The 15,374-nt window shown below is 46.7% G+C and overlaps 1 protein-coding gene across 1 annotated transcript in view; it reads right to left on the reverse strand.

Moving 5' to 3' along the window:
* SH3BGR (SH3 domain binding glutamate rich protein) overlaps positions 1–15,374 on the reverse strand; it is a 141,410-nt gene that overhangs the window by 87,073 nt on the left and 38,963 nt on the right. The window contains exon 3 of the mRNA XM_073617243.1: positions 3,297–3,377. Coding sequence (XP_073473344.1) covers positions 3,297–3,377 — 81 coding nt within the window. The remainder of the gene's footprint in view (positions 1–3,296; positions 3,378–15,374) is intronic.

The raw sequence follows: 15,374 nt of genomic DNA on the forward strand, positions 1-15,374 counted from the left end.
TAACCCACTGTAACCAGGAAGGAGAATGAGGGGAAATCCCAAATTTTGGAGTTGCCTTCAGAACAATAGGTGAGAAGAAACCTTCCTTGGGCCCGTTCACAGGTGTTGATTATGAAGAATGAAGCAATGCTCAATAAACGCTCCCATAGCAATTATGATGTGTTTATGATGTGTTATCATTGTGTTTATGAAGCATTGAAATTGCTTCAAGATTGCTTGATAAATGCCCAATGAAAATGTTACTTTTCTAGTGGGAAGTGCTTAAAGGAGAAGTGATGTGGAAGAAATGATCTACCTTGAGGCGAGGTTAGGTTGTGGTGTGATAGCAGACACTTTCTGAATTCTCTACCAGATGGATTCATATACCTTGATCTCTTTGCCACTGGCAATAATGCTCAATGTCTCTTCTCCTTCCTGGCACTGCCAGTATTGCTGGCTAGCTTGATGCCACACAGTTGCTCTGTACAAAGAGGAAGTGACTGGAGCTGCTTGTTCTCTGTTAATCCCCAGTGCATTCTGGGATACAGGAGCCTCCATTGCCTCTCCCCCAGTGCCCAGCTAACACTTTATAAATGCTTCACCAACACGCCATTAATGCTATAGGTGCTGTTAAGGTGAGGTTACAGAGCAATACCATTGAAATCAAGGGAGGCGGCTGACAATCATCTATGCCTCATGAAAGCGACATGTTGCTTAATTTTTAACACAACACAATGCTACTAGTCCTGTGTGAACAGCACTATGTGGTGCCCATTGTAATATTAATGGCAGGTGTTGAAGGGCGGTTATGAGGCTTTAAAAAATGGAATGAATGCTGCAAAAAACACAAGTTATTGGCACACATGTGTACCAGCCCTAAGAGGGGAATTCCAATCACTTTCGGAGATTTCCACCAACTTTCTGTTGTTTCTCTGGAATAGGAAGTGAAGGCAAATTTCCCCAATGGTATACAGGTAGCAAAAGAAAAAAAAACTATCCATAGATATTATATAACAGTCACATATTTTTCAGTTAGATCCATTATTAAAGGTCCAGAAAAAGGTATGATAGTGACACCCAGTCTAGTGAATATTTTCTGTCACTGGCCTGAGTAAACCCCCTAGGTAAGGAAAACACAGATTACTGTCTGCAGGGGCCCCATGGGCCCCACACTAAGCTTCAAAGGACAATTGGTTGGGTATTGGTTGGGTACTAAAAATGTTGTACTAAAAAAACCTTATATCCAACCTCAGAATTTTTGCATTTTCTATGATAAAAATCCAGTATAAAGGTAATGGACACGCTGAAAAACATACTTGTGGGTTTAATTAATTATTTTTATATAGTAATTCTTCAGGATCAGCCAAACTGGAAAGGGGGGGGGGGTATGGCAAAGGTGCATCCTTTTCCTAGGTATTTGTAGGAGTCCCTTTTTCCCAGGTATGTACATTATATTGTCAAAAGTATTGGGACACCTGACTTTACACGCACATGAAATTTAATGGCATCCCAGTCTTCATCTCTAGGGATCAATATTGAGTTGGCCCACCCTTTGCAGCTATAACAGCTTCAACTCTTCTGGAAAGGTTGTCCACAAGGTTTAGGAATGTGTTTATGGGAATGTTTGACCATTCTTCCAGAAGCACATTTGTGAGGTCAGGCACTGATGATGGACGAGAAGGCCTGGCTCACAGTCTCCGATCTAATTCATCCCAAAGGTGTTCTATCAGGTTGAGGTTAGGACTCTGTGCAGGCCAGTCAAGTTAATCCAACCCAAACTCAATTATCCATGTCTTTATGGTCCTTGCTTTGTGCACTGGTCCAAATCATTTGGTGGAGGGGGGATTATGGTGTGGGGTTGTTTTTCATGGGTTGGGCTTGGCCCCTTTGTTCCAGTGAAGGGAACTCTTACGGTGTCAGCATACCAAGACATTTTGGACAATTTCATGCTCCCAACTTTGTGGGAACAGTTTGGTGGATGGCCCTTTTCTGTTCCAACACGACTGCGCAGCAGTGCACAAAGCAAGGTCCATAAAGAAATGGATGAGTGAGTTTGGGGTGGAGGAACTTGACTGGCCTGCCTCAACCTGATAGACCACCTCACAAATGTGCTTCTGGAAAAATGGTCGAACATTCCCATAAACACACTCCTAAACCTTGTGGACGGCCTTCCCAGAAGAGTTGAAGCTGTTATAGCTGCAAAGGGTGGGCCAACTCAATATTGAACCCTACGGACTAAGACTGGGAAGCTATTAAAGTAGAGTTCCACCCAAAAGTGGAACTTCCACTCATTGTACTCTTCCCCCCTCCGGTGCCACATTTGGCACCTTTCGGGAGGGAGGGTGGGCAGCATACCTGTCTTTCACAGGTATGCTTTCCCCACTTTCGGGAGCCTCAGCCGTGGGTATTGACATCACGGCTGGGGCTTCCTCCTCCTCCCCCTGTTGCTGGGCCAGTAGGAGAAAGGAGCAGAGTCTTGCGCATTCACAGTAGGGTTCCTGGCGTGAAGCTGAAAAGCTACACTGCCGGGTTTCCTTACTAGCAATGGAGGCGGCATGCACCCGACAGCTGCGACGGGGCTTGCAAGGTGTCAATCTCGCTGATAAAAGCAGCGAGATTGACTTCCTTTTCTAGTCCCGTCGTACCCGAGTCATGTTCAAAATGAACGGACTTGTCTGTGTGTTGGCAAGTCCGTTCATTCGGAAAGTCTGCCGTAACTCCGTCGAAAGTCCTCCGGGAAGACCGGCAGACCTAGTCTGCCGGAAAGTCCGGTCGTGTGTAGGCAAGTCTGTCCGTTCAGAAAGTCCGCCAGAAGTCTGTCGGGAAGACCGTCGGACCTAGTCTGCCGGAAAGTCCGGTCGCTTGTACGCTGCATTAGGCTCGATTCACACCTATGCATTTTTTAATGCTTTTTGCAGAAACTACAGTCCATTTAACATGGTTTCCTATATGACACGTTCACATATATGCTTTTTTTCAGGCACTGTGTTAGGGTTAGGGACTTTTTTTAAAGCAAAGACGTTTTTGGTTCAATAGACTTCAATGGAGAAGCTGCAGAAGAAAAGCATGTAGTGAGTTTTTGCCGTGATTTTGCCACGATTTGTGTTTTGCATTCCCCCTCCAACAACAAATTGGCCACAAAAAGCATAAATAATGCAAAACACATCGAAAAATGTGTCAAAAACATGTGTGCAAAAACGCAAAATGCATGGCAAAAACCACCGCAGAAACGATCAAAAGCAAACTGCATAGGTGTGAACCGAGCCATAGTTTAATTTAAAACACAACTAGCTGCATGCACCATATCACTCATTTACCTTTGCAGATTTAGGTGGAGTCAGACCAAAAAATACATAGATTTCATTCCCTTCTTTGGCATCAAAGAAAGACTCAAAGTCCTGAAAAACAGACAAAATCAAAGATCAATGGGTATATCGACAAATAACATTATTTTTCATACATCAGAAATTTGTAATAAAATTTATGAGAACGTTTCATACAAAAATGAAGACAATAGCGTTGAAGAAGGCTATTGTTTCACAAAATATAATCCTATATACTGTAATTAAACAATCAACTGGAATTTTTCTGCAATCATTTGCCCAACGTGGTATCCAGTGAAGAATGATGGACTGTAATGTTTGATCATTATCATCTTGATCTGTTTCTGTAGGTGTACATATTCATAACTGTTAGGGCCCTTTCACACGTGCTGTCCGATCAGGACCACCTGTCAGTTTTTCAGGCGGACCTGATCGGACCCTCCATTCACCCCTATAGAGTGGCGGATGTCAGCAGGTACATGTCCGCTGACATCCGCTGCTATCCGATTCTGAAAAAATTATTAGACCCCTGCGCTTATGGTGAAAATGAAAAATGAGGAGCTGCAGCCTTTATCAATAAATTCACCCTAAGGTGAATGTAGAAGAAATGTGAAAAAGAGGGGATATGTATGGCGCTGCTCTTACTAAGAGGTGACCTGCAACCTCTAAATACTCGAGGGGTGTGTGTCACGGTGCAATTAGTGCAAAAAGTGACAATAAAAGTGCAGAAAATAAATATTTGTATATTCACAAAAATCCACAAAAAAATCCTACTGTGTAAACTTCCTAACCGCCTATATATAATGCATATTATGTTCAAACGAAAATAAAATAAAATAAACACAATCCTGTGCAAAACCTGCAATTCAAAGTGACATTTCTCTGCAAAAAAATCCAAGATATATGACTGATGTCTATTGTTGCTGTGAAACTGGGTTCAGAAATATGCATATACCGTTCCTTAAACCCTGGTGTATAAAAAAGTCCAAAAGTTGACTTTTTTATACACCAGGGTTTAAGGAAGGTATATGCATATTTCTGAACCCAGTTTCACAGCAACAATATACACCAGTCATATATCTTGGCTTTTTTTGCACAGAAATGTCACTTTGAATTGCAGGTTTTGCACAGGATTGTGTTTATTTTATTTTCGTTTGAATACAATATGCATTATATATAAGCGGTTAGGAAGTTTACACAGTAGGATTTTTTTGTGGATTTTTGTGAATATACAAATATTTATTTTCTGCACTTTTATTGTCACTTTTTGCACTAAATGCATCCGTGACACACACCCCTCAAGTATTTAGAGGTTGTAGGTCACCTCTTAATAAGAGCAGCGCCATACCTATCCCCTCTTTTTCACATTTCTGTCCGATCCTGTCCGCAAAAATCCAGACGGATGGTGGTCCTATTTTCCATCAGTCTGGTGGATTGGATCGGATGAAAACACACAGGTGGTCCGTTTTCACCCGATCTCCCCATAGAGAGCGGGAATGAATCCATCTCCGCTCTGCACAGTGAACCCGCAAAACGGAGGTGCCATGTGAAAGGGGCCTTAGATATAGACACTCTTTGTGTAGCGCTACCCCCATAGGAACCGCTTAAGTATGTTTGTTGCATACTCTGCCTTTCAACTCCAATAACAGCCTCTGCCCTCTTGGCATATCTGGCAATAGTGTAAGTGCAATGACCGATGAGAAACACACACGTTATGATAAAACACAGAAATTGTCTTTACTGCAATATTTGTGGGGAAAAGTAACAGACAGTAACAGTATATATATTCAAGTAATCAACTGGAAAGCAACAACTGAGATTAAGAGCAATATAGCTCAATACTATATTCAGGCTGCTTTCAGGGGATTCCAAACCTGAGAATGTCCCCAAGAGCAGAGGCACACTTAAATGGCAAATGACTCACGCTATGACACTTTATAACAGATTGGTTATCTCTACTCAAATTTGGCTCTATGAGTCCAGGCAGGAGGAGAGCAGAAGACTGATCCTCTTTATGTCAGACCTCTCCCTTCTGTCTCCTGACACCACAGGCCCAACTACAACACTGTATTCAAATCAACATTCAATGGATCAGGCCCCAAGGTAAACTGTCCCGCACACCCACTACATATACAGAGCCCTGAGTATGTGTGTGCGGGCCCGTATGACACTAGTAACTTCAGTCCCTTTGAAGAAGGATGAGGCTTTGTATCTTCTGCTAGCCACTCTCGTTGGTGCACTTAAATTCCTGAATAGCAAGACCAAACAACACAACTGGCCCAGATTATCAAGTAAAGAATGCAGGATCTTCCGCAGCATGGTGAAAGGGCAATGGTGTCTGTATACAGTGTCTCTGTTTCTGAATGGCCTGGTGTCCTGTGGCACTACAAGTGTCAGCAAGGTGACTAACAACAATGATGTCTGTATACAGTGTCCATGCAACTCCATCTGTGTGCAGTGTCCTGGTTTCCTGCAAATGCCCTCTCTCCCAATCCTGCAGTCAAGGCCCAAACGAACATCCTGGAACAGGCAGGCTCTTCTAGTGACCTGACTGGTCCACATACACCGGAATGCTCCACACCGTCGATGCAGGTGTGTCTGGATATGCACCTGGGATCCCCCTCTCACAGGCTGGATGTCCCCGACTGGCTATGGATGCCTGAAACAATGCGATGGACCGACCTGGGAGGCAGTACCTCTCCCCTATGTCCAATCTTTTCCCTTGCCTTGTGTTGTCTGAGAATCTCCTCAGATCAGCAAGATGGCGTCTCTAGTTCCTTTGCCCCCAGAGCAGGCTGGCTCTTGTTGTTCTGTCGCTATAGAAAACTATGGGCCGTTTTAGATGGGGATGACAAATCCCAGAATCCTTTGCAGCTGCTGCTTGTTAAAGTCCTTCTGATTTGCTCCTGTAATTGCTCCTGTCATTGGCGCTCCTCCTCCTGCCAATAGGGACACAGGGGAGGGTGCAGAGTGAGCAGCTCTGTGTGTCAGTGAGGAAAAAAAAAGGGAGGGGGGGGGGATCCTCTCAGATGCTGACAGGCACTTTTCTCCCTCACAGAAGAACCTTGGTCAGGCTGCGGGATTTGCAGAGCACCTGCTTCATATGTCTTTTTTTCTCTGTAGTATATTTTGGTTCTGTCGTATTCAGTATTTAGAAGCTTTGAGGTTGAATTACTAAAGGCAAACAGTCTATTCACCTTGCAAGGGAGTTTTCCCCAGAGCTTAGTAAATGAGGTGAAATTTCACTGAGCAAAGAATACAATATAATGTGCTAGCAAATAAATAAATAAATACAATGTAAAAAAAACTGTATTTTTGCCTGCACATGTTTGTATGATGGAAGTCAGCAGCCCTTCAGCTCATTCACTAAGCTCTGAAGCTCTGGGAAAAGTTTCCTTGCAAAGTGCAACTTCAATTGCAAAGTGATCGGTCTATTTGCTTTTAGTAAACCCCCCCATTGTGTTTTGTATAAAGGATACATTTTGCAGGATGATGCCCTGTAAAGTTAGCATTTAGAGTACTAGAAAGGATAGGATGGCTCTGCTGACTGGGTTTGAGAAGTGGCTCAGTGGTTTCATGGGTGAAATTTCACTGGCTTGGGGGTCAAGTGAGTATAAGACTTGACGGGGGAGTGGGGTTGGCTGGAGGACAGTACAACAGCTATCCATGCCAAAAGTAGGGATAGAAAGTGAAATGTGGGAGTTTAATTGCAGCAGACATCAGCTTACTTAAATTAATGTGTTAGGAACAGTAAAGTGGGCGGAAGCAAACTCACAGGGTTAATACTGTATGAACGTCTTTTGTGAACAGTGGCTGATTACCTTCTATTTGTGGCTACATCACCTTTCCAATGAATTATATCTTTGTTCCATCAGTATTTTTGCTGTGAATTTTAACATTTGAGATTTTATGGTGCTCTAAAAAAAAAAGAGTGTATGTTTTAATCTGTTTGTTTCCCTTTTCTGGCACAATTAAAGTCCCTTATTTCACAGTACATCCCTACTTTTGGTATGGACAGCTGAGATTCTTTTTTCTATACGTATGTCAGAAGGGGATAGTGCCATTATTTAATTTGATGTTGGTCTCATCCACAGGAGTTTTGAAGTTGCAGTTACAGTTTTAAAATAAGCAGTTTACAGTAAACTGTGGCCAGGATATGAAAGTTCAAAAATGTACATACCCTTAACATGCAGTATTTGGGCAATGAAGTGGTAAATGTTCCTCGTGACTGTAAGTCCACCAGAGTTCTTGGGTTACGCCAGGCAGTGTGGGCGGGCCCTACTGCGCCAGTGCACTAGGGGTACCTTTGCCCGAGGATACGCTCACCAATGCCCAGGACAAGGCAGGAACCGTGGTCAAGTGAACAGTTATCTGACTTAGAGGCTTGGGCCTCCGTGATCCTGGTCTGCTCCCGGCTGCTATGGGAGAGGGACCGCTAGGGAGGGAGCCCATGAAGCGACCCTCACTACTAAAGGATACCTCACCTTCCCAAGGTACTATGCCTTGACTGGTTTCTTAGTGTCTTCTGCTGTGTACTTAGTTACCCTTAGTAACAACCTTGCTCTCCTTTAGCATGCTTGCTTGCTTGGTACATTCACTTGACATAGTAGTGTAGTGTATTTCATACCCTTCTAGTGCTATTACAGGCCCAGAGTAGTTAACATATCTTCCATATGACACTCATGCACCCCTTTAGTAAATTCAGACCAGGCACAACACAGTTAATAAGCTTTACTGAAAGTCTTGCAGCGTAACATAATACAGCAGTGTAAAAAAGTCCAGAACATCCTAGCTCTGACTAACTGTCTGTTTAGTGGCTGCCCAGGCATACCTCTAAAAGGAGAAAGTCCATTAACTGGTGGAAGTCCATACTTGGCAGTGCTCCAGTCTCTTGTGGGTGCAGCAGCCCCTCAGCAGTTTCCCGTACCGGCTCCTCTCTCTCTCCAGGCAGGTGATTGCTGGCTGCATCTCCTTCTGTGTGCCTCTTGCTGTTTCCCATGTGGCAAGACTCATTTGGGCAGAGCCTTTTCTCTTTTTATATGTTACAGGGAGAAGGGCAGAGCCCTACAAAAAGCCCACGAGCCAGCACAGATAGCATCACCCTACCCTAATCTGGGCAGACTAGCTGGCTCACTAACATGGTACATTCTCCTTATAGACAGCTGATTTCAGCCTGCCCACAAGTAAATGAGCTTCACAAACAAGAACAGAAAAACACTGCGCTCGTGTCAACTTATGCCGTGTACACACGGTCGGACCTTTCAGCAACAAAAGTCCGACGGCCTGTCCGACAGACTTTCAACTGACTTTTGGCGGACTTCCGATGGGCTTTCTAATGAACGGACTTGCCTACAAACGATCACACAAAAGTCCGACGGATTTGTGCGTGATGACGTACACCGGACTAAAAGGAAGTTGATAGCCAGTAGCCAATAGCTGCCCTAGCGTCGGTTTTTGTCCGTCGGACTAGCATACAGATGAGCGGATTTCTGGGTCCGGCGGAGTTACGACGTAAAGATTTAAAGCATGTTCCAAATCTAAAGTCCATCAGATTTGCAACTGGAAAAGTCTGCTGAAGGTCTGGTGAAGCCCACATACGATCGGATTGTCTGCCGGATTTGGTCCGTCGGTGTCCGTCGGACCAGTCTGGTCGAAAAGTCCGACCGTGTGTACGCTGCATTACAGTGTACAATACATGAGCAAAAACACCAATGAGATATTTGTAACAAAATAGAATTAATAATCAAAGTGTTGCGCTAAAAATCACAATATAAAATCAAATATATATGTAGCACAAGGTCCCAGGCCTCCTTCAGTCTAATGAGAACTTCCAGGGCCAAGGACAGCTGACATCCTTCTGTATATGATGTGTTGTAAGGCATGGTGGGTGCAAAGTAGTTAAAGTTATTGGGCGCCAGACACTTCTGGTTGGATTGCAGGCTGCACGCTACTCTTTTGTTTCTGGATAGGCCCTCAGACAGCCTAGCAGCCACATGTGCCCGGGATAGGCCCAAACTCTGGCCTAGCAGCCCAGGCAATACAACACACGTCCACCCAGGCAGCCATCCAGGTGGCACAGAACACAGATCACCTGACTCCACCCGAATATATAAGTTCTCCCAGCAGGCCAAGAAATCCCAGAAAACCCCTGCCCATTGGCTGAGACACCCCACATACCCATAATCTAACCTTGCATGCACTTCTCGTATCTAATACCACCAGGTACCTGGCAACCTAGCGGTAGAAGAAAAAAGTGCAACAAGGCCAGATTTAGGGAGAAACCAATTGCTCTGTAACAATTAGCCAAGATGACTATTTCTGGCAAGTAAAGTTTGGGAGCATCCCTGCCTAAACTCCAGGGTGCTACATATAAATTAATTGAATAGTCCCATGTGAAAATAAATAAACACAGTCCCCAAAGAAAGATAATGATGAGGGTTCTTCTCACCACAGATCACAGAGTGAGTCACATCACACTCCCTTCACGACAAAAGCCGACCACCAACAAAAGGGATCAGGTGTGCACTTACCATGTAGCCAGGACCCCCTAGTTACAGGCAGGTCTGGCAAGCTTTAGGGAAATTCCCCTTTAAGTCAGCATTCGGGTGAACAGCCTTGGAGCATGGGTAGGCCCAGCTTTGGATTCCTACTTTTAAAAACTACAAGTTGAAAGATTTTTTTAGGCAAAAGAGACATCCAAGATGCTCCTTGCAGTTTTTTTTCCATGTGCATTGCATGGCACATGTTCCATGCAGTATACAGGCCAGCTCATCCTCTGCATGCCACAGAGCACAGTTAGGTGGCAGGTAGGGATGAGCTTCGTGTTCGAGTCGAACCCATGTTCGACTCGAACATCGGCTGTTCGATCGTTCGCCGAATTGCGAACGATATGGGCCGTTCGCGCCAAATTCGTGTGGCGCGTCACGGCCCATAATTCACTGCGGCATCGCAGTGCATTGCTTGCTGATGATTGGCCAAGCATGCACTATGACCCGCATGCTTGGCCAATCACAGCGCCGCCTTAACAGAGAGCCATAATTGGCCAAAGCCAAGGAGGCTTTGGCCAATTATGGCTCAGGGGATTTAGTACACGCCCCACACTATATAAGGCCGCCTGCACGGCGGCCCTGTGCAGTGTGTTCCGGTGTGCTTAGAGAGAGAGAGACAGTGTCATTTCATTTGAGTTAGCTAGATTAGGCAGGACAGTCAGTCAGTTAGCTGCACTTAAAGTGTATTGTGTATATATATGCATCCCAGGTGTTGCATATATATATATATATATATATACACTGTATTCAGTTTAGCTAGATCCGTTCCTGTTATCTTCTAGACTATTTACATTTAGTGCAGTGCGTCCTGCTCACAGTGTTCAGCTAGATCCGTTCCTGTTATATTCCTACTGACAGGCAGGCTTGTCTTGTTACAGTATTTTGAAGAAAATTACTGGTGTTCTTTTGATCCTATTAGTACCACAGTCAGGCAGCTAGACTATTTACATTTAGTGCAGTGCGTCCTGCTCACAGTGTTCAGCTAGATCCGTTCCTGTTATCTTCTTACTGACAGGCAGGCTTGTCTTGTTACAGTATTTTAAAGAAAATTACTGGTGTTCTTTTCATCCTATTAGTACCACAGTCAGGCAGCTAGACTATTTACAGTTAGTGCAGTGCGTCCTGCTCACAGTGTTCAGCTAAACCTACAAGTAAGTGGGGTGCGTCCTGCTCACAGTGTTCAGCTAAACCTACAAGTTAGTGGGGTGCGTCCACCTCACAGTGTTCAGCTAAACCTACAAGCTAGTCGGGTGCGTCCTGCTCACAGTGTTCAGCTAGATCCGTTTCTGTTATCTTCTTACTGACAGGCAGGCTTGTCTTGTTACAGTAAATACAGCTACCTGAAGAAAATTGCTGGTGTTCTTTTGATCCTATTAGTACCACAGTCAGGCAGCTAGACTATTTACAGTTAGTGCAGTGCGTCCTGCTCACAGTGTTCTGCTAAACCTACAAGTTAGTGGGGTGCGTCCTGCTCACAGTGTTCAGCTAAACCTACAAGTTAGTGGGGTGCGTCCACCTCACAGTGTTCAGCTAAACCTACAAGCTAGTGGGGTGCGTCCTGCTCACAGTGTTCAGCTAGATCCGTTCCTGTTATCTTCTTACTGACAGGCAGGCTTGTCTTGTTACAGTATTTTAAAGAAAATTACTGATGTTCTTTTGATCCTATTAGTACCACAGTCAGACAGCTAGACTATTTACAGTTAGTGCAGTGCGTCCTGCTCACAGTGTTCTGCTAAACCTACAAGTTAGTGGGGTGCGTCCTGCTCACAGTGTTCAGCTAAACCTACAAGTTAGTGGGGTGCGTCCACCTCACAGTGTTTAGCTAAACCTACAAGCTAGTGGGGTGCGTCCTGCTCACAGTGTTCAGCTAGATCCGTTTCTGTTATCTTCTTACTGACAGGCAGGCTTGTCTTGTTACAGTAAATACAGCTACCTGAAGAAAATTGCTGGTGTTCTTTTGATCCTATTAGTACCACAGTCAGGCAGCTAGACTATTTACAGTTAGTGCAGTGTGTCCTGCTCACAGTGTTCTGCTAAACCTACAAGTTAGTGGGGTGCGTCCACCTCACAGTGTTCAGCTAAAGCTACCTGTAGAAGGTTGGTGGTGTTCTCATACTACAGGCAGGCAGTTGATTTTGCTAGCTGCAGTATCAGTACATATATATATATATATATATATATATCCCAGCTTAGTGCAGCTACAGGCCATTAGTATGTCTGGAAGGCCAAGAAGGAGAGGCAGACAGTCACAAGCCAATAAGAGAGGGCAAGCAGGCTCTGTGTCTAGTGCCGGTCGTGGAGACGGTGCATCCTCATCAGCACGTGGCCATGGGACACGCTTGGCCTTTTTTTCGGCAGCTGGCCATGTTGAGCCGCAACATGCGGAAGACTTGGTCGAGTGGATGACCAAGCCGTCCTCATTCTCTCTCACCCATGCCCAGGGTACTTTGTCTGGCAAAGCAGCGGCCTCTTCCCTCGGCTCAATGTCATCAGTGACTCCTTCCCTAGCCCCACCATGTCCTCCTGAGGAGTCCCTCGAACTGTTTGACCACAGTGTTGGGTACATGCTCCAGAAGCATGCCCAGCGTTTGGAAGGCTCTGATGATGATACTGAGCTCGATGAAGGCAGTAACACGAGCACGGACAGAGGGGGTGCCCAAGAAGGACAGCAATCTGGCAGTCATGCTCCCCCTGCTGCAGCATACTGCCAGGTTTGCTCCAGTGATGAGGAGGGAGGGGATGATGAGGTCACTGACTCAACGTGGGTGCTTGATAGGAGAGAGGAGGAGGAGGAGGAGGCGGCACATCACCAACGAGGCAGGATGCCCTCCAGGGGCCAGCCTAAGGGCAGCACATTGACTGCATCACACCCCAAAGCTCCACATGTGCAGGGCGCTGCAGTCTCTGCGCGTTATTCAAAAAGTTCTTTGGTGTGGGCCTTTTTTGAGACGAGTGCATCAGATCGCACCGCTGCTATTTGCAACATATGTCTCAAGCGTATCTCGCGTGGCCAAAACATCTCCCGCTTGGGTACCACATGCTTGACCAGACATATGTTGACCTGCCATGCAGTCCGTTGGCAAGCGTATCTAAAAGACCCACACCAAAGAACAAAGAGGACCTCTGCTTGCTCCTCATCAGCTGAGATTTCCAACCCCACTAGACCTTCAGTCCTCTCTGAGACCTGCACTGAGAGGAATGAAGGTGTAGAATTAGGTGTGTCACAGCCACGTACTTGTGGGCAATCTGATTTTGGTACACCGACGTCAGATTGTACCAGGCAAATTTCCCTGCCCCAGCTGCTGCACCGCCGAAAGAAGTTTGCTCCCAGCCATCCACATGCCCAACGGTTGAATGCTAGCTTGGCAAAATTGCTAGCACTTCAACTGCTGCCTTTTCAGTTGGTAGACTCTGCCCCCTTCCGTGAGTTTGTGGAATGTGCGGTTCCTCAGTGGCAGGTACCCAAACGCCACTTTTTCTCACGGAAGGCGATTCCGGCTCTCTACCAGCATGTGGAAGGCAATGTCCATGCCTCGCTGGACAGGGCGGTCAGTGGTAAGGTGCATATTACCGCTGACTCATGGTCCAGCAGGCATGGACAGGGACGTTACCTAAGTTTCACGGCGCATTGGGTGACTCTGCTGGCAGCTGGGAAGGATGCAGGACAAGGTGCAGTAGTGTTGGAGGTTGTTCCGCCACCACGCCTCCAAAATGCTAATGATTGTGACACACCTCTCTCCTCCACCCCCTCCTCTTCTTCTTCCTCCATGGCCTCTTCCTCGGAACCAGCGGTGCTCCGTAGTCGTTCAAGGGGCTACGCAAGTACGCAGGCCAAAAGATGCCATGCGGTGCTTGAGCTGGTGTGCTTGGGGGACAGGAGCCACACTGGGGCAGAGGTTCTGTCAGCTCTGCAGGGGCAGGTTCAGAGGTGGTTGACACCACGCCAACTTAAGGCAGGAATGGTGGTTTGCGACAATGGCACCAACCTCCTCTCTGCCCTCCGACAGGGACAAATGACCCATGTGCCCTGTTTGGCTCACGTCCTTAACTTGGTGGTGCAGCGGTTCTTGGGCAGGTACCCGGGCTTACAGGATGTCCTGAGGCAGGCCAGGAAAGTCTGTGTGCATTTCCGCCGGTCATATAATGCCAGTGCTCGGCTGACGGACCTCCAAAAGGAGTTTAACCTGCCCAAGAACCGCCTAATCTGTGACATGCCCACCAGGTGGAACTCAACGTTGGCCATGCTGCAGCAGCTGCACACGCAGCAGAGGGCCATCAATGAGTACCTGTGCGACTATGGCACCAGGACAGGGTCAGGGGAGCTTGTTTTTTTTTCCCCACGCCAGTGGGCCATGATCAGGGATGCATGCACTGTCCTGTCACCATTTGAGGAGGCCACGAGGATGGTGAGCAATGACAGTGCATGCATCAGTGACACTGTCCCCCTTGTCCACCTGTTGGAGCACACGCTGCGTGGAATAATGGACAGGGCACTTGAGGCAGAACAGAGGCAGGAAGAGGAGGACTTCCTTAGCTCTCAAGGCCCCCTTTATCCAGACAGTGTTCCTGCGTGCCCACCGATCACACAGGAAGAGGACGAGGAGGAGGAGGAGGAGGAGGAGGAAGATTGTGTCAGTATGGAGGTGGAGCCTGGCACTCAGCATCAGCAGCAGTCTTTAAGGGATCAGTCCCAAGAAACACATGGACTTGTACGTGGCTGGGAGGAGGTGGCTGCAGACGTTGTCGTCCTTAGTGACCCAGAGGACTCCGGACCGAATGCCTCAGCAAACCTACGCTGCATGGCCTCCCTGATCCTGCAAAGCCTGCGTAAGGATCCTCGTATTCGTGGTATCAAGGAGAAGGACCAATACTGGCTGGCAACCCTCCTTGATCCACGTTACAAGGGTAAGGTTGCGGACCTTATCTTGCCATCGCAGAGGGAGCAGAGGATGAAACATCTTCGGGAGGCCTTGCAGAAAGGTCTGTGCAACGCGTTCCCAGAGACTGGGAGGTTACAAACTCCTGTTTCTGGACAACGTGTTGCTGAGGCTTCGGTCAGTCAAAGAAGGAGCGGTGGAGAAGGTGGCCGTCTGACCGATGCATTCAGACAATTTTTTGGTCCGCAGCCCCAAGGTATGATCGGTTCCAGCAACCATCGCCAGCGTCTGTTTTACATGGTGCAGGAATACCTAGGGGCAAGATCAGACTTGGACACCTTTCCCACCGAAAATCCTCTGGGTTACTGGGTCTTGAGGATGGATCACTGGCCAGAGCTTGCACAGTATGCAATTGAGCTACTGGCCTGTCCTGCATCCAGCGTTCTTTCGGAACGCACATTCAGTGCTGCTGGAGGCGTGGTAACCGATCACAGGGTGCGTCTGTCCACTGACTCGGTCGATCGACTGACCTTCATAAAAATGAATGAGTCTTGGATCACCACCAGCTACCAAGCACCTGATGCTGATGTAACCGAATAATTTTTTTTGAAATCTCAGATCCCTTCAAAGACTGCCTATGCTGATGC

The sequence above is a fragment of the Aquarana catesbeiana genome, linkage group LG02, assembly GCF_042186555.1.
Source record: "Aquarana catesbeiana isolate 2022-GZ linkage group LG02, ASM4218655v1, whole genome shotgun sequence".
Classification (NCBI taxonomy): domain Eukaryota; kingdom Metazoa; phylum Chordata; class Amphibia; order Anura; family Ranidae; genus Aquarana; species Aquarana catesbeiana.